Source organism: Dasypus novemcinctus, chromosome 20 (assembly GCF_030445035.2).
Source record: "Dasypus novemcinctus isolate mDasNov1 chromosome 20, mDasNov1.1.hap2, whole genome shotgun sequence".
NCBI classification, from domain to species: domain Eukaryota; kingdom Metazoa; phylum Chordata; class Mammalia; order Cingulata; family Dasypodidae; genus Dasypus; species Dasypus novemcinctus.
This window is the reverse complement of record NC_080692.1, coordinates 25,402,904-25,430,722: the sequence shown is the minus strand read 5'-3', so window position 1 is coordinate 25,430,722 and position 27,819 is coordinate 25,402,904. Positions and strand designations below refer to the sequence as shown.

Sequence of the window (27,819 nt, the reverse complement as noted above, 5' to 3'; positions counted from 1 at the left end):
AAGGAGACAGAGGCCTAGAAGAGAGTCTAGAAATGAAGAGTTTATCAATAAAAGTAACGAAAAGTGTCAAAAGAGTGGTGAAAATAAAATATGACAGATAAAAGTCAAATAGTCAGGAATAAACTTATCCAATGATGCAAAGCACTTGTATTCAGAATACTGCAACTCAATGTTTAGAAAATTTTTTTGAAAGGCCTAAATAATTGGATGGACATTCCATGCTCATGGATTAGAAGACTAAATATCATTAAGATGTCAATTCTGCTCAAATTGATATACAGATTCAATGCAATCCCAATAAAAAGTCCACCAGCTTTTTTTTATTGAAAACACAATTATCAAATTTATTTGAAAGGGTAAGTGGTCCTGCACAGCCAGAAATATCTTAAAAAGGAAAAGCAAACTCTCCTCTCTAGATTTTAAATTATATTACCTAGCTATAATGGCAAAAACAGCATGGTACTGGCCTAAAAACAGACACATAGACCAATGGAATCAAATTGATGGTACAGAAACAGACCCTCACATGTACGGTCAAGTGATTTTTTGACTAGCCTGTCAAATCCACACAGCTCGGGCAGAACAGTCCTTTCAACAAATGGTGCTGAAAGAACTGGATATCCATAGCCAAAAGAAAAAAAGAGGACTCCTATCTCACACCTTCTCCAAAAATTAACTCAAAATGGATCAAAAACCTAAAAATAAAAGCAATAACCATAAAGCTTCTAGAAGAAATTATAGGAAAATAGCTTCGAGACGTGATGGTCGGTGGTGGATTCTCAAAGGAGATAACAGGAGGACTGAGATGGACTACTGACATTTAATGTATGTAGCAATTTTAATAAAAATGAGGAAATGTATAGAGTGGATGGTAACATGTAGTAACAGCTAGTTTATAAATGGAATGTGGCTGAAAATGGTAGTCTAGGTATGTGCATGCCAATAAACAGAATGCTACAGAATATCCTAGGAGCAGAATAGCACAGTATACCAAGAGGTGGATGAGAATTGTGGTTGATAGTACAGAGGAAGTAGTGTCCTTTGTTAGCTAGAGCAAATGTACATCACTATTGCAGGGTAGTGGCAATGTGGAGAAGCATGGGAAAAATACAACTGGAGTGACCTATGGACTGTGATTAGCAGTAATTATATAATATTCTTGTATCTATGCCAAAGATGTATTGAGTTGATAATAGGGTAGTATGGAAAATGTGTGCCTAATGTACACTATGGACCTGATTACAATCAGATAGTATTATATTATTTATAACAAATGTTCCACCACAGTGTGGTGTGTTGATAGAGGAGTGTTGTTTGGGAATTCTGCACACGGACATGACTGTTTTATATGTTTACAACTTCTGTCAAAAAAAATATTTTTAAAGCATATTAATAGGGTGGGTTGGGGCATAAATACACCAAATATAAGATAAAGACTGTAATTAGTAGTAAGATTTTTTTCTTTTTTTCTTTTCATTTTTATTGAAGTATGTAATTCATATGTGAACACGCATAAACAACAAGTGTATAGTAAAGATTGCAAATTTGCAAAATAAACATATGTAACATCACACAGGGTCTCATACATCACCCCTCCACCAACTCTTTGCATTGGTGTGAAACATTTGTTACAAACTATGCAAGAGTATCATCAAAATATTACTACCAACTATATTTTTTATCTTACAATTAGCGTATTTTTCCCCCAACCCATACTTTTTTTTTTCATAATTTGTAACAAACATCTCACGAAAATGCAAGATGTTGGTAGAGGGTTGATGTATTGGGCTCCTGTATGATGTTATGCATGCCTGCTTTTTAAGTTCACAACTATTATTATACATTTATTCTTTATGTATCGTCATATATAAATAATTTAAAGATAATAATAATAATGGGTGGTTGGGGAAAAATACTTCAGTTAGTAGTAATATTTTGAAAATGCTCTTTAATCATTAGTTAAAAGGGTTAAACAACAATGCAAGATATTAGTGGTAGGGTAACTTGCGAGAGTCCTGTATGATGTTATATATGTTTGTTTTCTAAGTTCACAACTATTACCATACACTTATTGTTTATGTATATTTACATATAAGGGATATACTTCAATAAAGTAGGAAAATTTGTAAAAAAAAATTACATGATGTTTTTCTTTCCCCGAGTACACTGGACTCCAACATTTGAATAACAGTCTCTCTTCCTGTGAAGACCAAGCAGTGATTAGACTCTTTTGGCAGGATGAGCGGGGTGCGGAGGCAGGGAGAGAAGAAATATTCTGTGATTCTTAATGGAATCTGGCTATGCTCAATATCATTTGACTTCGTCTCTCATGTAAGGTTGCCCAAACTACTCAAAGAGGATTACTGTACTTGGAATTAATCATTAGATTTAGAATCTGAAGCCTAGAATAATAAGTGAAGCATTTGAGGTAAACCATGGCCTGTCTCATGGTAACTTTTTCAGCTCTGAATGATCATACCAGGAACAATTCTGACTGGACCTGGATTGACGACTGTTATCAGGGCTCCTGATGACCTCACACCAGTTCCTAACCATTCCCTTTGTTCTAATCCATCTAAACCCCAGAGCAATGGCAAGGAAGTAGGTGTACTTTGTAAGAAATCAATCCAGCTACTGGCCCACTAGAATGACTCTTTGAACTATCTGGCTCTCCTCATTCATAGAAAGACATGTCAAGTGCTCAGAGTGGATATTCTGACATTTCCAATACATTCTTCTGAGAACCTATGCAAAACTGTACATATCAGAAGGCTAACTTATAAGACCTAGGTAACAGCTTCCATCTCAGACTATTCACTAGATCATTTAAGTTTAATTCAGTTGTCTACTCTTCAGAGCTAATAGCCTCCCCAATTATTTTCTTTTCATGTTTCTTATGCCTCTTTTTATATTTTCTAAACTTTGACTTTCTATGCTTTATTCCCAGTATTTTCTTGTGATCAATATTCAATTTTAATAATTATATCTTTTGCTAATCCACTGTGTTATTACACTTACCCTTTGATTTCTTAATTTCAGTTATTGACATTTTCAGGTCATAATAGCTTCTTTGCTATCATTCCTCTGATAAAATTACCAATCTTGACATTTAAATCTGTCAATATTTCACTCATGATTTTAAGTCCCTGTCAAATAACTTTAATACCAAGATGCCTACCCTTTGAGTTGCTTTCTAATGTGTACCTTTTCCTCTTGGTTTTTGGTCAAATCTCTTCTTTTCTTTTGTATGTCTGAGTATTTTTGATTAATAGATATTATACATGAAAAATTGTATAGGGAAAGGGATGTGGCTCACCAATTGGGCTCCTGTCTACAATATAGGAAGTCCAGTGTTCGATGCCTAGGGCCTCCTTGTGAGGACAAGCTGGCCCACGCAGGGAGCTGGCCCATTGAGAATGCCACTCCACAAGGGATTACTGCCCCACGCAGGAGTGCTGCCCTATGTGGAAATGCCACCCTGTGCAGGACAGCCACCCCACATGGGAAAACTGCCCCATACAGGCGTGCCAGCCAACGAAGAGAGCTGGCACAGCAAGATGACACAACAAAAGACACAAAGGAGAGAAAATAAGAAGACGTACCAGAACAAGGTGTATAGGTGGCATAAGACAGTAATCGTCTCTCTCCCACTCCAGAAGGTCCCAGTGTTGGGCCCAGAGGCACCTAATGAGAATACAAGCAGATGCAGGAGAACACACAGTGAATGGACATAGAGAGCAGACAACAGGGGGAAAGGGAAGGGGCAGAAATAAATGAAATAAATCTTTTTAAAAAAAGAAAGAAAATTTTTATAAATCCATCAGAAAGGATTTTTATTTTGTTTCTTCCAGGCACTTGATTTAGAGACAGATCAACTTATTTAGAACAAGGCCTAGAGCATCAGTGTGCCTAACAGTTCCCTCCTGACAGCCTCCGTGTTACTCAAATGTGGCCAGTCTCAAAACCAAACTCAGCATGTAAATGCATTGCCTTCCCCACAGCGTGAGACATGACTCCCAGGGATGAGACTCCCTGGTGCCAAGAGATCACTACCATGCACCAGCTGATGACGTAACTAGAAAATGACCTTGAAAAAAAGGTTCAACTTGGACCAGTAGAATATCCCTGTCTACATATAATAACAGGAATTAAAAATGCTTTTTGACCTAAATCAAGGGGGAAATGGAAAGGTCAAATGAGTTTATATGGCTATGAGTCTCTAAAAAAGAGCCGGGAGGTTATCAGAGGGGTTGCCCTTATGCACACCTGAGCAGAGTCTCAGAGATAGATAAAGTAGATACAACCCCAGGTATTGGTTCTTCTGAGGGCTACAGAGACCCACAGGTTTTATGGTCATGGCAGATGGAGTTCAGTACCATGTCAGTTTGCCCTTCCTTGGAGTTGGTGTTTCTGCGTGATGGAGCTGGACTCAGATGTGTGATCTCTTTTCACAAGCCTTTCCTCTTACTTTACCAGAATTGTAGTTGGTGCTGGGGTTTAAGATACATCTAGGAGATCTGAATCTCTGGACTGACCATGTGATAGCCAGGCCCTGAGCCTCAATAGACTTCAGCTCCTACACTCTGGTTTATTGGACATACCCCACTCAGCTAACATGGAGTTGAAAAAGGTCAACCACCACACCATGGAGCCAAGAGTGCCTACAACTGAAAGCAGGAGGATTGCATCCAGCATCCATGTGGAATCTAAGCCCCCTCTTGACTTAGATGTGGAATGGACACAACCAATCCAAGATTCACAGGATGGAGGAATATAGTAAGGATTAGAGTGGACTTACTGATATTCTATTCATGAACTATTGGGGTTAGTAATCCAAGAAAATGTGGCATTAGTGTGGAAAAAGTGGCCTTGGTGGCTGCTAGGTGCGGGGAATGGGAGGAAGAGATGAGATGTGGAAGCATTTTCAGGACTTGGAGTTGTCCTGGGTGGTGCTGCAGGGACAATTACCAGACATTGTAGATCATCCCATGGCCCACGGAGTGGAACGTGGGAGAGTGTGGGCTATGATGTGGACCATTGACCATGAGGTGCAGCGATGCTCAGAGATGTATTCACCAAATGCAATGGATGTGTCATGATGATGGGGGAGAGTGTTGCTGTGGGGGGAGTGGTGGGGTGGGGGGTTAGGGAGGTGCGTGGGGACCTCATATTTTTTTAATGTAATATTTTTTAAAAATGAATTTTAAAAAATAAATTTAAAAAAATTTTTTAAGCCCCCCCCCCAAAAAAATCGTATTTAAAGTGAATTGAGAGGTTTAGAAGATGGGCTTCCATCCTTATAAGGAATGAAACTCTTCCTCTTTGGGACAAGTTTTCTGGTTATTTAACAGCATCCCTCCTTCTACCAAACCTTGGAATATAATTTTGTATTCTCCCAACCCAGTGAGTCTGGCAAAATCTCTGTTGAGCTTTCGAGTTTCTCAGCTATTATCTTTGAAATGGCAAATGGTTCAGGGGGGAAAAGGCGCCATTTCTGCCCTTTACTTCTGAAAGTTTGCCTCCAAAAATTCTTGCTACCGTGGGAGCTCTAAATGCTGCCAACCAGTATTCATATGTTCCAGCTTGTATGAAGTCATTCTCTCTGCAATGGTTTGTTTACAACAGGCAAGTTTGCCATCGTCAGAAGAACTCTCCATAAAGAAGGTACCGCTGAAGTTAAAAATATCACACCCACGTTTTAACTTTCTTCTCCTACGTCTTCAACAGGCTATTAATATTTAGGTGAATTCTACTTCCGGTTTTCTAACGTTACTCATTTGTAGTCATGATGTTTCTGCCTGACACCAGACCCAGCTAGTGCCCTGGTGCAGTGACTCGGTGTCTGATCGCGCCGGCTCTGTGACCTCTGAAAAGAGTGATAACAACTACACAGCTAATTGTCCCACATGTAGGGAACAATCTTCCCAAGCCAGTAAAAGGCCTGCATTGACCTGACTCTCTCCCTCAGGGAGCAACCAGCTCCGCCTGGCGGACGGGGGCGGTCGCTGTGCCGGCAGAGTGGAGGTCCTTCACCAGGGCTCCTGGGGCACCATCTGTGATGACGGCTGGACCCTGAACGATGCCCACGTGGTGTGCAGACAGCTGGGCTGTGGAGTGGCCATCAAGGCCACCATCTCTGCTAGCTTTGGGGAGGGATCAGGATACGTGTGGTTGGTCTACATGGAGTGCACTGGCAAGGAGTCCCACGTGTGGAATTGCCCTTATGCGAACTGGGGGCCACATGATTGCAATCATGAGGACGACGCAGGAGTCATCTGCTCAGGTATGGTCAGTGCATTGGCCACTAGCTTGGACAGTGGTCTCTGAACCTGTTATCTGAACTCTGCTTAAAGCAGAATGATGGGCCTCTTTCATTCCCTCTTGCAAGTCTCAACTGCTGGTCAAAAAGAGTTTATTCTGGCATCACCTCAATTAAAATCAAGCTTCATGATTTTGTTTTTTATCACTTACAGTGTAAGATCGTACATTCACAAACCACCACACACACCACACACTCCCTTTGTGACATGAGACTCTCAAAGGGAGGGACAAGAAAGAAGATGTACTTTCCTCTCAATTCTAAGGACTGGGTGTTTCTGAATTGAGTGTTCCTATATTATGGTGATACACAGCTTTGCACTGATTTAACAGAAAAGCACAGGGGATACCGTTAAAGAATCAGAGAGAAATTTTGAGATTTGTGTCAAATTGCAACTCTCCTTTGCAAACTCATACATTAAGTATTCATAACTCCTGGGGTGAAAGGACCAGAGGGTTCTGGATAAAATGCTCCAAGTTGTAGGGCTCTTTTTCACCCATTGTTACCAGAAAACATTCTTTCTCCCTTTTTTCTTTGAAAACACCATCCATATAAACTCAAACTTTAGAGTGAAACTCAGGCATGAACTGGGAAGTCATTTGTGGTTGCAATAAGATATTAATTTGTGTGTTCTATGGTAGGAGATTATTGTGTTATACCTAATGGCTTCAATAAAGTAAGAGAAGTACATTTGGGAGTTTAGTTGATAAGAAGGGGGTAAGGAGACAAATGGAAGTTTTAAAGAGTGTGGAAGAGGCTTAGAGTAGCTGGAGGTGAGGAAAGAATGGTAATAGGAGTTGACAAAGGGCACATAAAGTATTCTCTGAGCTGTACAGAGGACCAATTGTGGCCTGCAGAATGCCCTGTGCACACAATGTGAGTTCTGTGAGGCTGATTGTAGGGACAGAGAAGACCAAGTGATGAGACTCAAAGTGGAAATATGGAGGAGTTCTGAATGATGAAGAAATTTGATTAAGTAACTTGCCTAAGAACATAGGGTAACTATATCAGTGAGCAACAAGACAAGGGTCAATCAAGCTGCAACATTCAACTTGCCTTACAGGATTGATTCATATCAAAAAACAGTTCTCAAGTAGCAGTTTTCCTTTATTTTTGATATCAAGGCTTCTCATAAATTTTTCACAAGGCTTTAAACTGCATACCTTTTGTCTTCCCCACTAGAAGAAAAGATAAGAAATGTGTTTTGTTGCAATTTACATTCCCAAAGCACCTACCAAATTTCCCAGAACATTGCACACTCTAAAAAGATGTTTGGATTTTGAATAAAATGCCATTACATTGAGTTCTCAATATTGCCTTCACACACCTTTCTCCTACCTCCTCCACCTGCCTGCTGTGTGGTCACAGGGGAAGGGCCATAACACAGGCAGGACCAATAGAAGTCCTGGCCCAGAATTTACTCTCTTCTTGTAGATCAGCGTGGCCTAGGGAAGGCCAGTGTCTGCAGTCTCAGCTGTGAGGAGAAGGCTTTTCTGAAGAACAGAGATGAATGAAGAGAAGCAGGGATTAAAAAGGAATTCAGGGAGGGAAAGCCCTGGAAGCATTTGGTCCCCATTCCTCAATCTTCCCTTTGGGAAGTCAGCTCTTCCATCAGCCATGCCGGCTTTGTTACCAAACCTCATTGAGTGCGGTTTCTGCCCATGAGAGCATCCTGATTAATACATTCTGCATTTTCGAAGCAATGTTTTATGTCTCAACAAAAGCCTCAGACAGTGAGTTGCTTTGCGTTATGTCTTAAAACTCAGAGCAGGAACTGTTTACACCTCAGATGGAGAAGACACACTGTTTCAGGAGACCACAGTAATTGCTCATTCCAGGTATGTGCTGACCACCTCGGGCCTTTCAAATCATACTCAGAACCTGACAGATTCCATTCTCCAGGATGCACAGAGAGTTTTTCAGGATTCAAATGGAACGCTGCCCTGTCAAAGAACTAAAGATCTCAGATCCATATAGTTGAGGCTAGATGGACTGACTGCAACACGCAAACTTCTGGAGTTTTCCTATTGCAAATTAGGAAGAAGGAGTAATACATGTAATAATATATTCTTACATACAGAAAGACAGATATAAGGAAGGTTTACAAAGTAAAGTGGAGGCATTATTTACCTTGAGCATCTGAGAAAGGAAAAGAGAATAATTTTTCTATAGATTCCTATATACTATAGACATATAAAAAAGATGTATTTTTTCAATTACGGGTTCTATGGTCATGGCAGATAGGGTTCATTGCCATGACAGATGGCCCTTCTTTGGAGCTGGTGTTTCTGCGTGATGAAACTGGACCCAGAGGGGATCTCTTTTCATAAGACTATCATGCTACTTTACTGGAATTGTAGTTGGTATTGGGGTTTCAGATATATTTAGAGGATTGAATCTTTTTACTGACAATATGATAACCAGGCCCTGAGCCTCAACAGACTCCAGCTCCTACAATCTGATTTATTGGACTCACCTCACTCAGCTAAGATGGAGTTGAAGAAGGACAACCACCACACCATGGAGCCTAGAGTGCCTACAACTGAAAGCAGGAGGATTGCATCCAGTAACCATGTTGAATCTGAGCCTCCTCTTGATATAGAGGTGCAACAGACACAACCAATCCAAGGACCTCAGAGAAAAGGTGGCATTGGAGTGGGAAAAGTGGACATGGGGGCTGATGGGTATGGGGAATGGCATATTCCCCATATGAGAAGAGATGAGATGTGGAGGCGCCTTTGGGACTTGGAGTTGCCCTGGATGGTGCTTCAGGGGCAATCACCGGACATTGTTAATCCTCCCAGGGCTCACTGGATGGAATGGGGGAGAGTGTGAGCCATGATGTGGACCAATGACCATGAGGTGCAGAGATACCCAGAGATGTACTTACCAAATGCAATGGATGTGTCATGATGATGGGAGTGAGTGTTGCTGGGGGGGGAGGGGTGCGGTGGGTGTGGTGGGGTCGAATGGGACCTCATATTTTTTTTAATGTAATATTTTTACAAAATCAATAAAAAATAAATTAATTAATTAAAAAAATAAAAACCAAAAAATTTAAAAAAAACTAATAAGATATTAAAACCTTAATAATATAAGAACACCTCATTTCACAGTATCTTCAATCCTTTGATTAAATGATCTTGGTTTGAGAGAAAAATGTATGCCCAGACCTGAATCACACCCAGAGTGTGTACTGTTTACATTTCGTTATTTGTGATACTATTCTTCAATCCCTGAGAATAACCGACAGTGATCACCTCTGTGTAGAGTTTATCATTGCTTAAGATTTCTGAATTACACATTTTTCCAAAAGGTCTTTGGATATACATTATTTCATGAACACATAATACGTCATATCTCATAATGTTCAATAAATATTTTTAGATAAGTGAATGGGTTGTGAGGTTGATAGATACTGCTACTGGGGTCACTTCAGGAACCTTGTCCAGTAGAGTGCTTGATTCCAAGTCAGATGCTCTAAGAACATTCACTGTATGAATATCGGGCTATCGGAGGCTGAGGTCCCATTGGCCCATGCCAAGAGTAACACTGCACTCGGTGAGCTGTCTCCTTCTCAGAAATGCTCCCAATTTTCATTAAGGATGATGATGCTCAAGTCACTTGGAGAGTTCTATTTTATACTGAGAATTAGGGCATTATCTCAGAACTTTGCAAAGATGTAGTACTATTCAATCTGAATCAAGCCATACCACCAATATTCTTGAGAGCTAGAAAATGTACCATTGAAAAAAAAGAATAGAAAAAGAAGAGAGTGAACCCAAAGAGTGGTTTTTACCTCACTCTTACAGTATATAGTAGGCCTTTTACTCATACTTAAATGGGAAATAAATATAATTTAAGGTGTTTGGGTAATATTGAAGTTTTTTTCATTCATCAACAAATTGAATTAGTTAATATTATGATACAGAACCTGAAGTAGTTTCCGGAGATAAAATAGTGAAAAAGATAAACCTAATTCTTGCTTCAAGAGTACTCAGTGAGTACATTTAAACTTTATATTGATTAGTTGGTAAGATGTAAGCTTTTTACGTTGCTCTTTTTGCTTTGCTTTGTCTTTTCTAAAACCTTTACTTTGAGACATGATGGAAAACTTTACAGCTGCACATGAAAAAATGAGACATGATCACAACTTGGAATAAAGACAATCTAAACAGAAAGCTTAAATGCCTGTCAGCTAACATAGAAGATGACCTGCTGGGGATATGACATGTTATAGGACTGAGAAAAATGGGTATTAATGTTCCTCTCCTTTTCCCCCCACCTCTCCTTCAAGAGAATCCATTCTAACCTCCTCATAATCCTTCTCAAGGGCAGCCATATCCTCACAGTCCTCAGAAAACTCACCTTCTTCCATCCCTGGACCCACATACTAGTGAACAAAGGCTCGCTTGGCAAACATCAGGTCAAACTTGTGACCCAGGCAAGTCCAGGCCTGGGCTATGGCTGTGGTGTAGCTCAGCATGCACACAGCTCACAGGGCCTTGGCCTGTTCTCCACCAGGTACTACAGTCGGGGCTGGTGATTAATGCCGACCTTGGCCATTGGGACACCAATCCACAAACTGAATGCTGTGCTTTGTCTTGATGCTGGCAATGGCAGCATTGATGTCTTTGGGAATCAGTACAACAGGAAGCAAGCCATGCATTTTTACTGTGACAGGAGTCTCATTTCACCATCTAGTTGGCTGGAGCAAAGCAAGCATTTGTGAACTCCCACTGAGAACCTCACCTTGTTTCATGGACAAATCCCAGAGGTTCAAGAAAAATGTGGAGGACTACGGGCTCCCTTCCCCCACTCCTATAACACTTTGAACTTTCTGAATATCTAGGCTCACCTGTATACAACTTCTATTTCATATTGGTACCTAAGAAATTCTTGGAATTAGTCACCATCAAAAAGTACCCAAAAAATAAAATGTGAAACCATAGAAGTGGACTAGTTGTAATACATGTAGTTCTTCTTCTGAGTCATCAGTCTTTCTACAGTTTTCCCACTCGTCAGTCAATTGAGGATTGGATGGGAGAAAATGCTGGTCAGAATCCCACCCTCAGGAAATGACATTATAAACTTGTGTCTCTTCCTTATAGGCTCTACCCTCTTGTACTCCATGTCCTCTTCTGTAACTTATGTGTTATTTTTTTTACCTCTCAGGTGGTTCTGCTCTTCATACTTTGGCGCCCAAGTTTCAATACCCACTTACTTTGCAACTTCCTTCAGCCCTATAATTCCTGATTGTCTTCATTAGATAAACCAAGCATTTTCAGTAGTAAATGACATATTTCTAGCTTTCAAAAATACTGGTCAATGGCTCAAACCTGACTGAATAACACTACCTCCTTGCTAAGTTCTAAGGCCCTAACCTTCAGGAAAATATAGAACCCTCCCAAGGGACTTGTGCATCATCTTCCTTGATGAAATTATAAGGATTTCTGAGAGAAAAGATAAACTGGCCAGGCATTTCTTGGCGTCATTGTTCTGCTCTTTGCCTGAGCCCCTAGGATCTTAACTCTTTTAACAGGGAAGTGATAAGAGTAAAATGAATAAAATGAATGTTCTCAGAGCATTGCCTGGGTATCAGACCACAGATGAGGAAATCCATTTTTTGCTGACTCCAAAGTATATGTTCTTGGAATTCAGCAGTTTGGAAATGACCCTGAAAATCACTCCTGGATCTGTCTTCAGAAACTCACTCATGGATGATGTATTCAGATACCAACTGTTGAATCCTCTCCCCGTGCTCTATCCCTGGGTGGGAGTGGAGACTTTCACACCACTGCTTGTAAATTGTCACTTCCAAATGCCAAACCAAGAAGATGACCACTCCCTGGGTTTGTTTTTTCTCCCTTAGGATTTGTGCGCCTGGCGGGAGGGGATGGACCCTGCTCAGGGCAAGTGGAAGTGCATTCTGGAGAAGACTGGACTGCAGTGTCTGACAGGAACTTCATGTTGCCCACTGCCCAGGTCATCTGTGCAGAGCTGCAGTGTGGCAAGGCTGTGTCTGTAGTGAGGGACGTGCCCTTCAGAGAGGCTGAAGGTCAGGTCTGGGCTGAAGGATTCCAATGTAAGGGGCAGGAGCAGGAGCTCTGGTTCTGCCCTAAAGTGCCCTGCCCTGGAGGCACTTGTAACCACAGTGAGGCAGTTCACATTGTCTGTTCAGGTGAGACTCACAGCAAGACTTTGACCTGTCCCCATACCTTATTGGGGTAAGAAAAACATGAGGTTTTACTGAAACCCTCTCTTCTCCTGCCAGAGTTCACTGAAGTGCGGCTCATGAAAAATGGCAGCTCTCAGTGTGAGGGACAAGTGGAGATGAATATTTCTGGAGGCTGGAGAGCACTCTGTGCCTCCCACTGGAACATGGCCAATGCCAATGTTGTTTGCCGTCAGCTTAGCTGTGGAGTCGCCAGCTCTACCCCAGAAGGAGCATACGTTGTGGAAGGAGATGATGGGGTCTGGAAACACCAATTTCATTGCTCAGGGTCTGAGTCCTTTCTGTGGCAATGCCCTGTGACTGCCCTGGGGATCCCTGACTGTACCCATGGAAACGCGGCCTCTGTGATCTGCTCAGGTAAGACACAGATGAGGGTTAAGTGGTACTCAGGAGACACCTTGAGTGGAATTTCCCGAAGACCACAGAGTGTGCAAAAGCCACCATCAAAAGTAAGGCATGCCGTGGTGATTGTGGCTCTTCCTCTTCAATTCCTTAACTTTTAATTTCTCGTTCTTGATTTTTTGAACTGATTTTGATCTTTGTTAAAATGCCAAATGAAAATGGTGATAGCAGATATAATTATCATCTTCTTTACCATAGGCCACAGTCTTTCAGTATTCCACCATTAAGTTTTATATTTGTTCCAGGGTTTTTGTATGTGGCCTTTGTTGGACTTAGGAAGAGCCCTCCTGTTCCCACTTTACTAAGAGATTTTATTATGCATTGGTGTTCAATCTTATCAAATGCCTTTTACAAATCTAATGAGATGGATTTATGATTTTTTCTTAATTTTTTTAATATGGTGCATTTTACAGATTCGATATTCAAATGTTATGATAAACTTGCTTTTCTGGGGCAAGCCACAATTTTTGGTGGTATATTAATTAATATATATCTCTGCATTCAATTTGCTAATATTTTCTTCATGAATTCTTCATCTATGTGCATTAGAGAAGTTGGTTTATAATTTCTCTTCTTTTATATCATGATTTTGATATTCTTTTAAAAGAAGTGGAAAATTTTCCCTTTTCTTTTACTTCTCTGGAAGGGTTTGGTGTTAATTATTTTTATATTCTTTATTGTTTAACTTTTTATTTTTAAATAATTACAAACTCACAGAAAAGTTGCAAGAACCATATAAACACCTTCTTTACCACCTTCATCCAGAATCACTGTTTAACATTTTGTCATATGTACAAATTGCAGGTAGTTTTTTCCCTGTTCCATTTGAGAGGTACTTACAGGCATGTCCCTTTTCTTTGGTACTTCCACATGTGTTTCATAAATAGAAAGACACTCATGTATAGAACTATATAGTTACTAAATTCAGGAAACTTTAATTTGATGCAATGGTATTAACTACTGTGAAACCATCTAGGCCTGGAAATTGTTTGCTGTTTGATTAGTTGGTTCATTTTGTTGTTGAAAAGATTTAATCAAAGTCAATATCTAAGAAATTCAGGATTATTCAGATTTTCTGTAGTCTCATGTCATTTTTGTTAGTGGAATTTTTCAAGGAAATTGTCCATTTCAGCTACTTATTCAAAAGTGTTGGCAAAAAAAAATTGTTCATAATACACTCTTTTTATCTTTTTAATGTATGTAGCCTCTGTAGTAATTTACTATTTTTTTCCTTTACTGTTGTTGGGCTATCTGCTTTATCTTTTTTAGTATGATCAATCATACTAAAAGATGACCAATTTCCAAAAAAATTGTTTTAATTGATTTTAGCTCTTTATTTGCTTTATATTTCATTGATTTCTCTGATTATCTTTATTATATGTTTTCTGCTTTCTATCTTTTGAGTTTGATGTTCTTTTACCTTTCAGATGTGAATATTTATAACAATAATTTTCAGACTATCTTTAAAAAAATACATTCATTAAGGTTATAAATTTGAGTCTAATACAGATTTGAGTGATTTAGGCCAATAGGTTTTGATTTCTTATATGTTTATTGTTATTTAGATAAAATGTTATTCTAATTTCCCTTGTTTATTTAAAACTTTATTTCTTAATTTCCAAGTAATTGAAAATTTGCTAATTCATGTTTTTTAAATTAATTTTTAACTTAATTCCACTGTAAACTGAGACACTATTATGATTTCAACCCTTTGAAATTCTTTGAGATTTATGGCCCAAAATACAGTATATTTTGTTAAATGTTCCATATTCATGTAAAAAGGCATTTTCTATATTTCTTGGCTGCAGGTTTATTTATATAGATATAGATATAGATATATAGATATATATCAAATTTAATAATCATATTATTCAAACACTCCATATGTATACTCACTTTTTTCTGTTTTACTTTCCACCAATTATTTACAGCTGTGTTAAATTTCTATATATAACTGTCTATTTCTCTTCTGTGTTTTTTCAGTTTTGCTTCATTCATTTCAAGGTTTGTTTTAGTAACATACAAATTTAGAATTGCTTTCCTTCTTGTAAGATTTGTCATTTATAATTATGAAATATCCTTCTACATCTCTATTTCTTTCCATCAAGTCTACTTTATCTGATATTAACATAGACAAAACAAATTTCTTTGCATGGTATTTCTTTTTTCATCATTTTGTATTTGACCTTTATGTGTGCTAATATTTATGGCATGTCATTCATAAGTAGCATAAAGTTGAGTTTTATTTGTTTTTAGTTACTTAATCTTTAAAATTAAATCTGTATATTTAGTCCACTTACCTTTAATACAATTACAGATATATTTGTAGTAAATAAACCCTTTCCCTATTTCTCTCTTTTTAAAAAAGAATCTTTCCTTTGTTCTTTTTATCTCCGTATTAGCATTTTTGTTGTCGTTGTTATTAAACCAAGTATACTTTATTACTGTATTTTCTTCTCCAGTAGGTTGTTTATTATATATTTTTTTTCTTATTTTAGAGTGTTTGGTCTTCATTTTAACTACCTTTAGGTAAAAACATAAAAACATAAATTATCAAAACCTCACCAAACAATTACTATCCAAGTTTTTTTTGTTTTTAAAGATTTATTTTTGTTTATTTATTTCCCATCATTTGCACATGCTTTCTGCTCACTATCTGCTCTCTGTGACCATTTGCTATGTGTTCGCTTTGTGTGTTTGTCTTCTTTTTAAGAGGCACCAGGAACCAAACCAAGGACTTCCCATGTGGGAGAGAGGCGCTCAATCACTTGAATCACCTCAGCTCCTGCTATGTTGTGTGTCTTATTGACCTTCCTCTTTGTGTCTCCACTTTACACCACCCATCACACATGCCCATCACATCAGCTTGCTGTCTTGCTCGTCTTCTCCAGGGGGCACCAGGAACCAAGCCCGGGACCCCCCGTGCGGTAGGCGGGAGCTCAGTCACTTGAACCACATCTGTTTTCCTATCCATGTTTTTAAATTCCTCCTATTTTCCCTACTGATGTTCTTCATTCCTTCCTCAATTACTGCATTGATTTTCATTTACAAAATACTTTTTAGTATTTCTTTATGTGATGGCACCCTAAGAAAGATGAAGACTAGCTTTATCTTTAATTTTTTTTTTTAATTTGACATTTGAGACTTCAATGGAAGTTGCAAGAATAGTATAAGTTTTTCCACTTAACCTACACTCAGATTTTCCAAATGTTGGCATTTTGCAACATTCCCTTCCCCCTCTTTCTTTTGATTCTTTTCTGACTGAATATATGTACAAAAAATTTTGGAATTAGTTAAAATTCAATTTTGGATATAGTGTCCTTCTTTCCCTAAAATACTTCAAGGAATTCCCTTATATAATACAGTATAAATCCCAAATTCCAGAAATTAACGTTGCTCTGTGACTCTTACCTAACCCATAAACCTTATTTATGATTTACCAATAATTCCAAGTATGACCTTTTCAGCAGGAGTTTAAGGTCATGTGCTGTATTCACTTGCTCTGTCCTTGTAGTCTCCTTTAATATACTATGCTTCCTGAGTCTTGTTTTGACAACTTTTAAGAATATAGACTAATTCTTATGTACAATGTCCCTCAGTTTGGGTTGTAACAATAAGCAGAATGAAATATCGTCATGGGAGCACAGTAAACTGATCATAGTCTTTCCAAATGAATGTAAATTATTTTGTCTGTTTTGCAAAGGGACAATTGAAAGGAAAGCATTAGCCAAATCAATCACTGAACAGCAAACCTCCTTATCCTCTTGCACAGTTTGAATTGTTAATCCCATACTAGACATAGCTGATGCTATAGAAAGTTCCTTATTAAGATTTCTGTAATCCACAGTTAGTTGATGGTAATGTAAAAAGATAAAACTACTTTGGAAAATCAAGAATTTTTTTTTACTTAAACATATATTTAGGGGAGGCAGATGTGGTTCAATCAGTTGGGTGCCTGCATACCACATGGGAGGTCCCGGGTTCTGTTCCTAGTGCCTCCTAAAGGGGACAGGCAGGACAGCGAGCTGATGTGGCAGGCTGGTGCTCATAGAGCATCTGCCTACCATATAGGAGGTCCAGGCTTCAGTACCCAGGGCCTCCTGACCCATGTGGTGAGATGGCCCTTGCACAGTGCTGCTGTGCAAGGAGTGCTGTGCCACGCAGGGGTGTCCCCCGTGTAGGGATACCCCACACGCAAGGAGTATGCTCCTCAAGGAGAGTCACCCCACTTGAAAAACAAAAAAGCACAGCTCACCCAGGAGTGGTGCCACACACATGGAGAGCTGATGCAGCAAGATGACGCAACAACAAAAAAAAAAGTGGCACAGTTTCCCGGTGCCACATAAAAGAATGCAAGCGGACACAAAAGAACACACAGGGAATGGACACAGAGAGCAGACAATAGGGGGAAGGGGAGAGAAATAACTAAAAAATTTCAAAAATATAAAAATTAAAAATAATGACACAATAAGATGATAACAATGAGAAAGAACAACAAAACACAATGGTAAACAAAAGATGTGGAGGCAGAGGTGGCTCAGGCGATTGGGCATCTCCCTCACACATAGGTGGTCCCAGATTCGGTTCCTGGTACCACCTAAAAGAAAGACAAGAGCACAAGGAATAGACACAAAACAAACAATTATGGGGCAGAGATAAATAATAAATGGAGTGAACCTTTGAAAAAAAAATATTTAGAATGTTACAGAACTATTTTACTGTTAGATATTTACCCAGCAGAAATGAAAATATATGTACACAAAAAGATTAGGGCATGAATATTTATAGCATCTTTATTCACAATAGCAAAAACTTGCAAACAACTTATTTTTTATTAACAGAAGAATGGTTAAACGCCTTCATATAAAGGTAGGTGTTTTAGCAACAAAAACAAAGAACAAACTACTAAAAAAATGCAACTAAACGAATATATCTTAAAAAATATTAGTAAATGAAACAAGAAATACATGAAATAAGCTTTACAAAAATGAGTTCATACTGACTGATTTCATTAACTCCTAGCAGGCATAACACTGAGCTACTGTGAGAGAAGACAGATCAGTGTTTCCCTACGTTTGTGGTTGTGGGGCATTTATTTGCTGAGAAGGTATATGGGTCATGAAAATGCTCTATATTTTGATTGTGGTAGTGGTTATACAGGTTCATAAATTTGTAAAGTTAGCAAAATATACTCAACATACATGTATATTATTTCATGAATATTGTGCCTCAATATAGTTGATTTTACTTGTTCTCCTTTTGTTTGGTCCTTGCTTAACTCTACTGTCATAAAAAGCATATGTTTTGTAGTTTCGGTCCTTTCAAAAAACTTTGGACTCCATTTTCAGCATAGCATATGATCGGACTTAGTAAATAGCCTAAATGCTCTGGATACTAATGTGTAGTCTGCAGTTCGGGCATGCATATTTGTTACATCACACCATCCAAATATGCTAAATATTTAAATGATTGTTTTTGTTGGCATGTTTTATCAGTTGCTGATACAGGAGCATTTCTGCTTACTATCACTGTGTAACAAATAGCCTCAACTACCCACTTTAAAGAACCATTTTATTTTACATAACACAGATCACTCTTCTATTTTCCCTCCAGATTCTGATCATATTTCCTCACTTCCTGTAAGTCCACATCAAATTCCAATAATAGTCTCTTGGAGGCCCTTCCAACATCTGTCTGCTGCCTCATCCCAAAGGCAGTGGTGCTTGTTTTAGCTGCATCCCAATACACAGCTGTAATGACTAATGATGTGTGACCATATATGCATATGCAGGAAGACAAATTTTTTCATTTCTCTTTAGTAAATCATTCGTAGTCGAACTCCTGGGTAACATGGCAAGTCTAAATGTTCTGGTTAGCATTGCTGCATAACACATTTCCCCCAAAACTTAGCAACTTAAAAGAACTACAACAATGTACTTTTCCTTTGACACCCTGGGTCATGAAATTGGGAAGGACTCAGTTTGACAGTTCTCAGTTGGGATCTTTCATGAGCCTACAGGCAGATGTCAGCTGGCACCAGAGTCATCTGAAAGCTCGATGGAGCTGGAAACCCAGGGTGGCTCTCTCACCCACTGGCAGTAGATGTTGGCTGTCGGCTGGGGCTGTGATCAGAGCCCTGCAATGGCCTCTGCAGCATGACAGTGTCATCAGAGCCAGACTTTCCCTAAAGGAAACATTCTACATAAATCAAAGAGAGGCTGCACCAGTTTTCTGACCTAGCCTTGAGGGTCAAGCTATGTAACTTCACTGCATTCTACTGATTCCAGCCACTCACCAAGGTCCCAGATTCGTGGAAGGAAACGTAGTTCCCACCTCTCAATGGATGTGGTATGGAATAATGAATGTGTGCATATGCTTAAATGCCACCAAACGTGCATTAAATTATCCAACTACAATAGTGGTCCAGTTTCTACTTTTAGTCCTGTTAACTGTGACTTTGTGTATTTGTATGTAGAACTTCTTCTATTTGAGTGTTAGAATTTTTCACCGTATCTCTCATGCTCCTTTTTATAATTTCCATTCTTTTGACTTTCTGTGTTTTATCCTGTGTTTTCTTCTCATGGAGCTTCCATTTCGCTGGTTCTATCTTTGCTGATCAAATGTGTTTTTACATTAATCCTCTTACTATTTTAGGTGTAGAAATTCCAACTGACTCTTCGTTTTCATTTTTCTGTCAAAATACTCATAATGTCATTTAATTCCTTGAATATTTGAATCAAAGTTATTTAGAGTCTCCTTCAGGTAGCTCCAATACCAGGATGTCCTGAGACTTCCTTTCTAATGTCTCCTTTTCTGCTTGGTTTTTGGTCAAATCTCTGCCTTTATATTTCTGGATATTTTTTTACTTTAATTTATTGATAAACATTGTATATGAAAAGTTGTAGAAACCCTTTAGAAAGGATTTCATTTTGCATCTTGGCAGGCCCCTGATTTCGTAGCAGATCACCTTATTTAAAGGGAAGTTATAGGATTAGAAGTCAGGCATCCATCCTTACAAAAATGGTCACTCTTCCTCCTACAGTACAAGTCTTCTGGTTATTTAATGCAGCTCTTTATGCTCGGTGGACTCTGGATTATAATTTGTGCTCTGAAAGCCTTGTGAGTCTGGCAAAACCTCTGCTAAGCTTTTCAGGTTCACCTTATTGCCTTTGCACTGGCAAATCCCTCCACTGGGAAGGCACCCACCTCTGACCTTCATCTCTCTCAGAGCTGGGCTCCAAAACTTCTTGCTGCCTTGGTCGTTCCACAGTGGTACCAACAAGTATTATTATATTCCACTTTTCTAAAGTAATTTCTGTGCAATGATTTGCTTAAAATAGGCAGGTTTGCCATTCTCTAAAGCAGAATTCTCCATGAAGTTTGCCTGTGAAGGTGTAACATCCCTCCAACATTACAACTTTTATCTCAGATGCCTTCACTAAATTACAATTAGTGTTTTTTAAAAGATTTCTTTTAATTACTTGTTTCTCCCCACCCCCTGGTTCTTTACACCTGCTGTGTTTGTTCAGCTTCATTTAAGAGGCACCAGAACCCAACAAGGCAGCACCCCTGTGGTAGGTGGGAGCTCAACTGCTTGAGCCATCTCTGTTTCCTAATTTTATTTAGTTTAATTCAATTTCCTGTTTTCTAACCTATTAACCTCTGCTCACATTTCTGTAGGGAACCACACTCAGCTAGAGCCCTGGTGTAACGGCTTTGTGTCTGATCCCGTGGGTTCTGCGGACTCGGAGGAGAGTGCTGCCAACTGCTCAGGTGAGGGGTCCCCGGGACCAGGAAGCCCTTCCCATCCTGTAAAACGCCCCCACTGACCTGACTCTCCCTCAGGGAGCAGACAGCTCCGCCTGGCGGACGGGGGCGGTCGCTGTGCCGGCAGAGTGGAGGTCCTTCACCAGGGCTCCTGGGGCACCATCTGTGACGACGGCTGGGACCTGAGCGATGCCCACGTGGTGTGCAGACAGCTGGGCTGTGGGGTGGCCGTCAGGGCCACCGCCTCCGCTAACTTCGGGCCGGGATCGGGGCCCATCTGGCTGGACCACCTCAACTGCACAGGAAAGGAGTCCCACGTGTGGAAGTGCCCTTCCCGGGGCTGGGGGCGGCACGACTGCAGACACAAGGAGGACGCGGGGGTGGTCTGTTCAGGTCAGCCCTCCTTCTTTTCCACATCTGGGGGGAGGCAGCCCAGTCTCAAAAGGGGTGGGGTCTAGGCCCGCGGGAAGCAGGAGCTGAATCACCCACAGCACGAGGGGCTCCGCTCCAGGTTCTTGTTTCTCAAATGGCCGTGAAGGGTTTCTTCCTGCAGGGATTTCACCTGACAAGATAGAGCTCTCTAGCGTTTCCAGAACAAAAATAAGACTCGCCCTCCAGTCATAGTAGAAAAGGGAGAGAGGGATACCTTGTCAATCCCCTTGCACACCTGGTTCACCGCAGTGCACCTCCCGGGGATTTAGGCAGGACCCTGAGAGCTGCTTCACCTCCCTTCAGACCCAGGCTCTACAAGGCCCCTACACCTGGCATGGCCCAAGCAGAGGGAACAATGCACTGATTAAGAAAAGGATTCAGAAGGGATATAAGAACCCTTCCCACGGTGTTACTCTCTCCTGCAGTGCCTGAGACAAGCGGGTCGATGGCCTGGAGTAATGGAAGGGTCAGAGCTTTAAGGCTCACTGCACCAGCCACAGACCCTCATCCTCTCTGTCTTCACTTGCAGAGTTCCTGGCCCTCAGGCTGGTGAGTGAGGACCACGACTGCGCTGGGTGGCTGGAGGTCTTCTACAATGGGACGTGGGGCAGTGTCTGCAGAAGCCCAATGGAGCCCACCACGCTGGCCGTGATCTGCAGGCAGCTGGGCTGTGGGGACACCGGGGATCTCAGTGTTTCTGCTGTCATCAGGGCGGCTTCTCAGCCCCGCTGGGTGGATGGAATCCAGTGTCGGAAAAGTGACCCCACGCTCTGGCAGTGTGCTTCTGATGCCTGGGACCCCAGCTCATGCTCTCCCAATGAAGCAGCTCACGTCCTTTGTGCAGGTGACTCTTTTGTCCAACTTGAGTGGTATGTACCACCTTTCTGTGTTTTTAATATAAATTTATGTTTTAGTTGTACAGTTTAAATTTCACATTGAGCCTGCAAATACATCTATCAAAATCTCTTAGCCCAAACCCAACATTTTCTGAAAAACTAGAACAGGATAAAAGGTCCAATATTAAATTAAAACACGTGGGGATTGAAGAGAAGACATTTTATGGTTGTACTGTAGTAGAAACAAAATTGTGTTCACTGGATTTTATTTCCCAAAGAAGGATCATAAGAGATGACCCTAATTTATAATGAACATTCACTAGGCATATGCTAGGTCTTTTCACTCAGAATAATATTTACTATTCACATAAGGCCGGTTAAATAAGTATGATGATGATCAATTTTCAGTTGAGAACTGATGTGAAGAGAGATTTGGTGTAATACTTAGTCTCTTTGTTTATAAGTGCCAGAACTGTAAATCCTATCAGTGCCTTTTCCAAAGCATTGCCCTTTCAAATCTGTTGATGCATTTTGCGATCTTCAGAGCACTAAGTCAGGTGGTCAGCCTACAAGTCCTTACTGACCCCTAATTATTTGGAAGGCCCTGTTACAGGGATGAGGATAGAATGTACAAAAAGATATACGTAACCACGCTGATAAGATCAAGATCCATGGAGTAAACACGTAAAGGTGTCATGACAGAGAGGTGTCAGATGCCCTGAGGAGTAAAGCAGGAACACAGTTCTTAGTGGGGTGAGGAAGGGATGCTTAAGCGAAATCCTAAAGATGAGAAGGAGTGACTAAAGAAAAAAAAAATGAAAAGGTGAAAGGATATTTTGACCAGTCTGGAAGGGCGTGTCCAGAGCCCTGGGGTGAGATAAAGGAAGGGTGTTTGAGAAACTGAAAGAGCCAGTAGGTCCAGAGCAGAGAAACCCGGAGCAAGAGTGAGGCTTGATGACCTGGAGGGGAAAAGGAGCCAGAGAGTTTCTTAGGCTTTGCTTATGCTGAGGAGGCCAGTGCATGTGAAGGACAGCTAAACCCCTTAGCAAAGACCCTCACAATGATGCGAAGCTCAAGACTCCAGTTTCCATTGAACCTATAGCCTCATAATGCTCTCCTAATCCACAACTCTCACCCTCGTACCCTCTTACCTCCCCTACTCTCCTAAAATATTTTGCTGATTCCTCTGGAATGTTCTGCCTATCTCCATCTATTAGCAAATATTCCTATGTCCTTAAATATCCTTTCAACTTCTTATGCTAAACAAAGCCTAACTAGCCCCCGGTGACCGTGCTTTCCATGCAGTCACACAAGTTAGAGGCTGCTTGTTTTTCATATCATGCACGAACCTTTGGGTCTAGAGGTGGCATCAGTGTTTTCTTTGATCCCCATTGATACCCCAAATCATTCTCCTTTGAAATTATTTTAAATAGTCATAACTCCTTTGAAATTTATGCAATTAATGTATACTACTCTCTTCATGTCCTTAATGTGGCTAACCAACTTGCTGGTCACCGTCTATCATCACTGGAGATTTCAGAACCAGATACATTCTTTTTAAAAAAATTTTAACAGCATTATTGCATTTTAATAATAACAAACCACATATATTTAAAAAGGTTCATTTTGATAAGTGTATAATTCAGTAAGTTTTAACTTATACACCCAAGAAACCATTACAATATCCATAACTACCCAAAGTTTCTTCGTGCCCTTTTTACTCATTAGTTAAAAGAAATTTTAAATTAGAGAAATTAAAGGTTTATAAAAAAAATCATGTAAATATACAGTGTTCCTATATACTCTCCCCCTCCCCATTAGTAACACTTTTTATTAGTATGGCACTTTTATTATAATTATTGAAAAAATATTATAATTGTAGTATTAGCTACAGTCCATGTTTACATTAGGGTGTATTTTTATATTACACTTTATTATTAACACCTTGCATTAGTGAGGTACATTTGTTATAAATCATATAAGAACTTTTTTATAATTGTACTTTTAACTATAATCCATCATTTACAATAGGGTTCACTGTGTTGTACAGGCCTATATTTTATCTTTTAATTTTTACTCTAGCAACATACATATGACATAAAATTTTCCCTTTAACTACAGTCACCTATTTAATTCAGTGCTGTTAATCACACTCAAAATGTCGTGCTACCATTACCACAATTCATTTCCAAAATTTTGCAACCCACTCAAATAGAGGTTCTCTACAAATTAAGCATTAACTCCCTATTCCCTATCCCCAATCCAGACTGACATTCTATTTTAAACTCTATTAGTTTGCTTATTCTAATTATTTCAGTGACATCACACAATATTAGTCTTTTGTGTCTGGCTTATTTCATTCAGCATAATATCTCCAAGCTTCATCCATGTTGTCACATGAACCAGAACTTCTTTCAGTTTTAATGCTAAATAATATCCCATTGTATGTATAAAGCACACTTTGTTTATACATTCATTGGTTGATGGGCTGCTTCCATCTTTTGGTAACTGTGAATAATGCTCCTATGGACATCGGTGTGCAAATATCTGTTTTAGTCCTGCTTTCGGTTCTTTTGGGTCTATACCTGGTAGATGGATTACCAGGTCATATGTTAGTTCTATACTTAGCCTTTTTTTTTAAAGATTTATTTATTTATTTATTTTTCTCCCCTTCCCAACCCCCCATCCGCCACCCCCATTGTCTGTTCTCTGTGTCTATTTGCTGCGTCTCCTTCTTTGTCCGCTTCTGTTGTTGTCAGCGGCACGGGAATCTTGTTTCTCTTGGTTGCCTCATCTTGCTGTGTCAGCTCTCTGTGTGGGCGGCACCATTCTTAGGCAGCACTTTCTTTCGCGCTGGACGGCTCTCCTTACGGGGCGCACTCCTTGTCCCCTACGTGGGGGACACTCCTGCGTAGCACGGCACTCCTTGTGCACATCAGCACTGCGCATGGGCCACCTCCACACGTATCAAGGAGGCCCGGGGTTTGAAGAGCGTACCTCCCATGTGGTAAACGGAAGCCCTAACCACTGGGCCAAGTCCTCTTCCCTGTACTTAGCTTTTTGAGGAACTGCCAAACTGTCTTCCACTGTGGCTGCACCATTTTACATTCCCACCAGGAATGAATGAGCTTTCCCATTCCTCCACATCTTCTCCAACACTTGTAATTTTCTTTCTTTCTTTTAAGTAGTAACCTTTCTAGTGGGTGAGAAATGGTGGTTTTGATTTGCATTTTTCTAACAGCTAGTTATGTTGAGCATTTCTCATTTTCTTTTTAGCCCTTTGTGCTGCTTCTTTGAAAAAATGTCTATTCAAGACTTTTGCACATTTAAAAATTGGATGCTTTTTATTGTTGTATTGTAGGGTATCTTTATATATCCTGGATATTAAACCCTTATTGGATATGTGGTTTCCAAGTATTTTCTCTCATTGAGTAGTTTATATTTACACTTTAAGGATAAAGTGATTTGACGCACAAAGTTTTAAATTTTTTTGAGGTCCCATTTATCTATTTTTTTCTTTTGTACCTTGTTCTTCGGGTGTAAAGTCTAAAAAGTCATTGCCTGACACAAGATCCTGATGATGCTTCCCTACAGTTTCTTCTAGGAACTTTATAGTCTTGGTTCTTATGTTTAGGTATTTCATCACTTTGAGTTAATTTTTGTATGTAGCAGGAGATAAGGGTCCTTGTTTATTCTTTTGCATAAGTGTTGAAGAGATGGTTATTTCCCAATTGAGGGGACTTGGTCTGGTCAAAATACAATTGACTTTAAATGTGAGGGTCTGTTTCTGAACTCTCAATTTGATTCCATTGGTCTATATGTCTATCCTTGTGCCAGTACCATGTTCTACCTTTATAATAAGCTTTAAAATCCAGAAATTTGATTTCCTCCAACTCGTTCTTCTATTTCTAAATGGTTTTGGCTATTTGGGGCCCCTTACCCTTCCAAATAAATTTAATAATTGGCCTTTCTAGTTCTGCGGAGGAGGTTGTTGGAATTTTGATCAGGGTATCATTGAAGCTGGAAATTATTTGGAGTCAAATTGATGTCTTAACACTATCTAGTCTTCTAATCCATAAGCATGGAATGTTCTTTCATTTATTTAGATCTTTTTTATTTTGTTTAGCAAAGTTTTGTAGAGGTTTCTATTTCTCCCTTCAATTTTACAAGTGTTTGTATCATGTATTTCGAAGTGTTTATATCATGTATTTCGGAGCATCATGGTTAGGTAAATAAATTTTTATAATTGTTATTTTTTCCTGGTGGATTGACCCTTTTATTAATATGTAATGTACGTCTTTGTCTTTCATAACAGCTTTTGACTTTAAAGCCTATTTTGCCTGATACTGCTATAGCTACCCCAGCTCTTTTGGGGTACTATTTGCATGGAATATTTTTGTTCATCCTTTCACTTTCAGACTATTTGTGTCTTTGGGACTAAGGTGAGTCTCTTGTAAACAACATATATTTGGATCATGCTTTTAAAATAAAAAAAAATTCTTCTACTGTGCCTTTGGATTGGAGAGTTTAATTCATTAACATTCACTGTTATTATTGTATAGGCAGTACTTACTTCAGTCATTTAGTCCTTTGGTTTTTATATGTAATATCTTCTTCTTTTTTTTTTTTTACCTCTCTTCCTTTATTGCAAACACTTTTTTCTGAATAGTTGTTCTTTTGTGATGTGTCTGATTCCTTTCTCATTTTTTGAATATTGTTAAAAATACTTCCTTTGTGATTACCCTGGAATTTGAATTACACAACCTGCATCTATGTTACTAATTTTAACATAGTCCAATTTCGCTTCAATAGCATACACAATCTCTCCACCCATATCCTTGTTTCCCCTCTTTATATTGTTTTTGTCTTACATTACCTTTTCTTCCCTTTATGTGTTCATTTTTTTTTTTTTTGAGGCACCAGGACCACGGACTAAACCATAGACCTCATATGTGAGAAGCCAGCACTCAAACACTGAGCTGCGTCTGTTCCCCAGAGTTGGCTTTTCATTTGTCTGCTTCTTGTTTTTTGTTTAGGAGGCACCAGGGACTGAACCTGGGACCACCCATATGGGAAGTAGGCACTCAATTGCTTGAGCCACATCTGCTCCCCTCAATTATACTCTGACTCATATGAAATTAAAAGTAGGAAAGTATATTGAAAATTCAATACTATTGGGTTTTGCATTTACCATTTTAGTTAGCTGTACTGAAGACCATTATTTCTTTATACTACTCCAAGCCACTCTCTCCTGTTTTGTTTTTTTTCATCCTGTAGTACTTCCTTTAGTAATATTTGAAGGAAGGACCTTTTGCTGACAAACTCTCAGTTTCAGTTTATGTGTGAATACTTTAAACTGCCACTCCTTTTTAAAGGCCATTTTTTCCAGATAAATACTGCTTGGCTGGCAGTTTCTTTTCTTTCAGTGCCTTAAATATATCATACCATTGCCTTCCCACCTCAATGATTTCTGATGAAAAATCAGCTTGTAGACTTATTGAGGATTACTTGACACATCACACATGAAAACTTCCTTTTCTCTTGCTGCTTTCAGAATTGCCTCTCTCTTTGCTTTGTCATTCTGAATAGTATGTGTATTGGAGTGGGTCTATTAGGGTTTATTCCATTTGGAGTACATTGCACTTCTTGGACCTGTGTATCTATGTCTTTCATAAGAGTTGGCAAAATTTTGGTCATTATTTTCTCAAATATTTTTCCCGCCCCTTTCTTTATCCTTTTTCTGGGACACATGTAACACATATGTTTGCATGTTTCATGCTGTCACACAAATCCTGATGACACTGCTCAATTTTTTCCTATTCTTTTCT

At 39.4% G+C, this 27,819-nt stretch overlaps 1 protein-coding gene across 1 annotated transcript in view; it reads left to right on the top strand.

Annotated features, from left to right (window-relative positions):
* The window catches only part of LOC101423803 (uncharacterized), a 446,281-nt gene that overhangs the window by 314,697 nt on the left and 103,765 nt on the right, over window positions 1-27,819 (top strand). Inside the window, 6 exon segments of the mRNA XM_071210051.1 lie at window positions 5,973-6,283; window positions 12,192-12,500; window positions 12,594-12,911; window positions 20,637-20,729; window positions 20,802-21,116; window positions 21,685-21,999. Coding sequence (XP_071066152.1) covers window positions 5,973-6,283; window positions 12,192-12,500; window positions 12,594-12,911; window positions 20,637-20,729; window positions 20,802-21,116; window positions 21,685-21,999 — 1,661 coding nt within the window.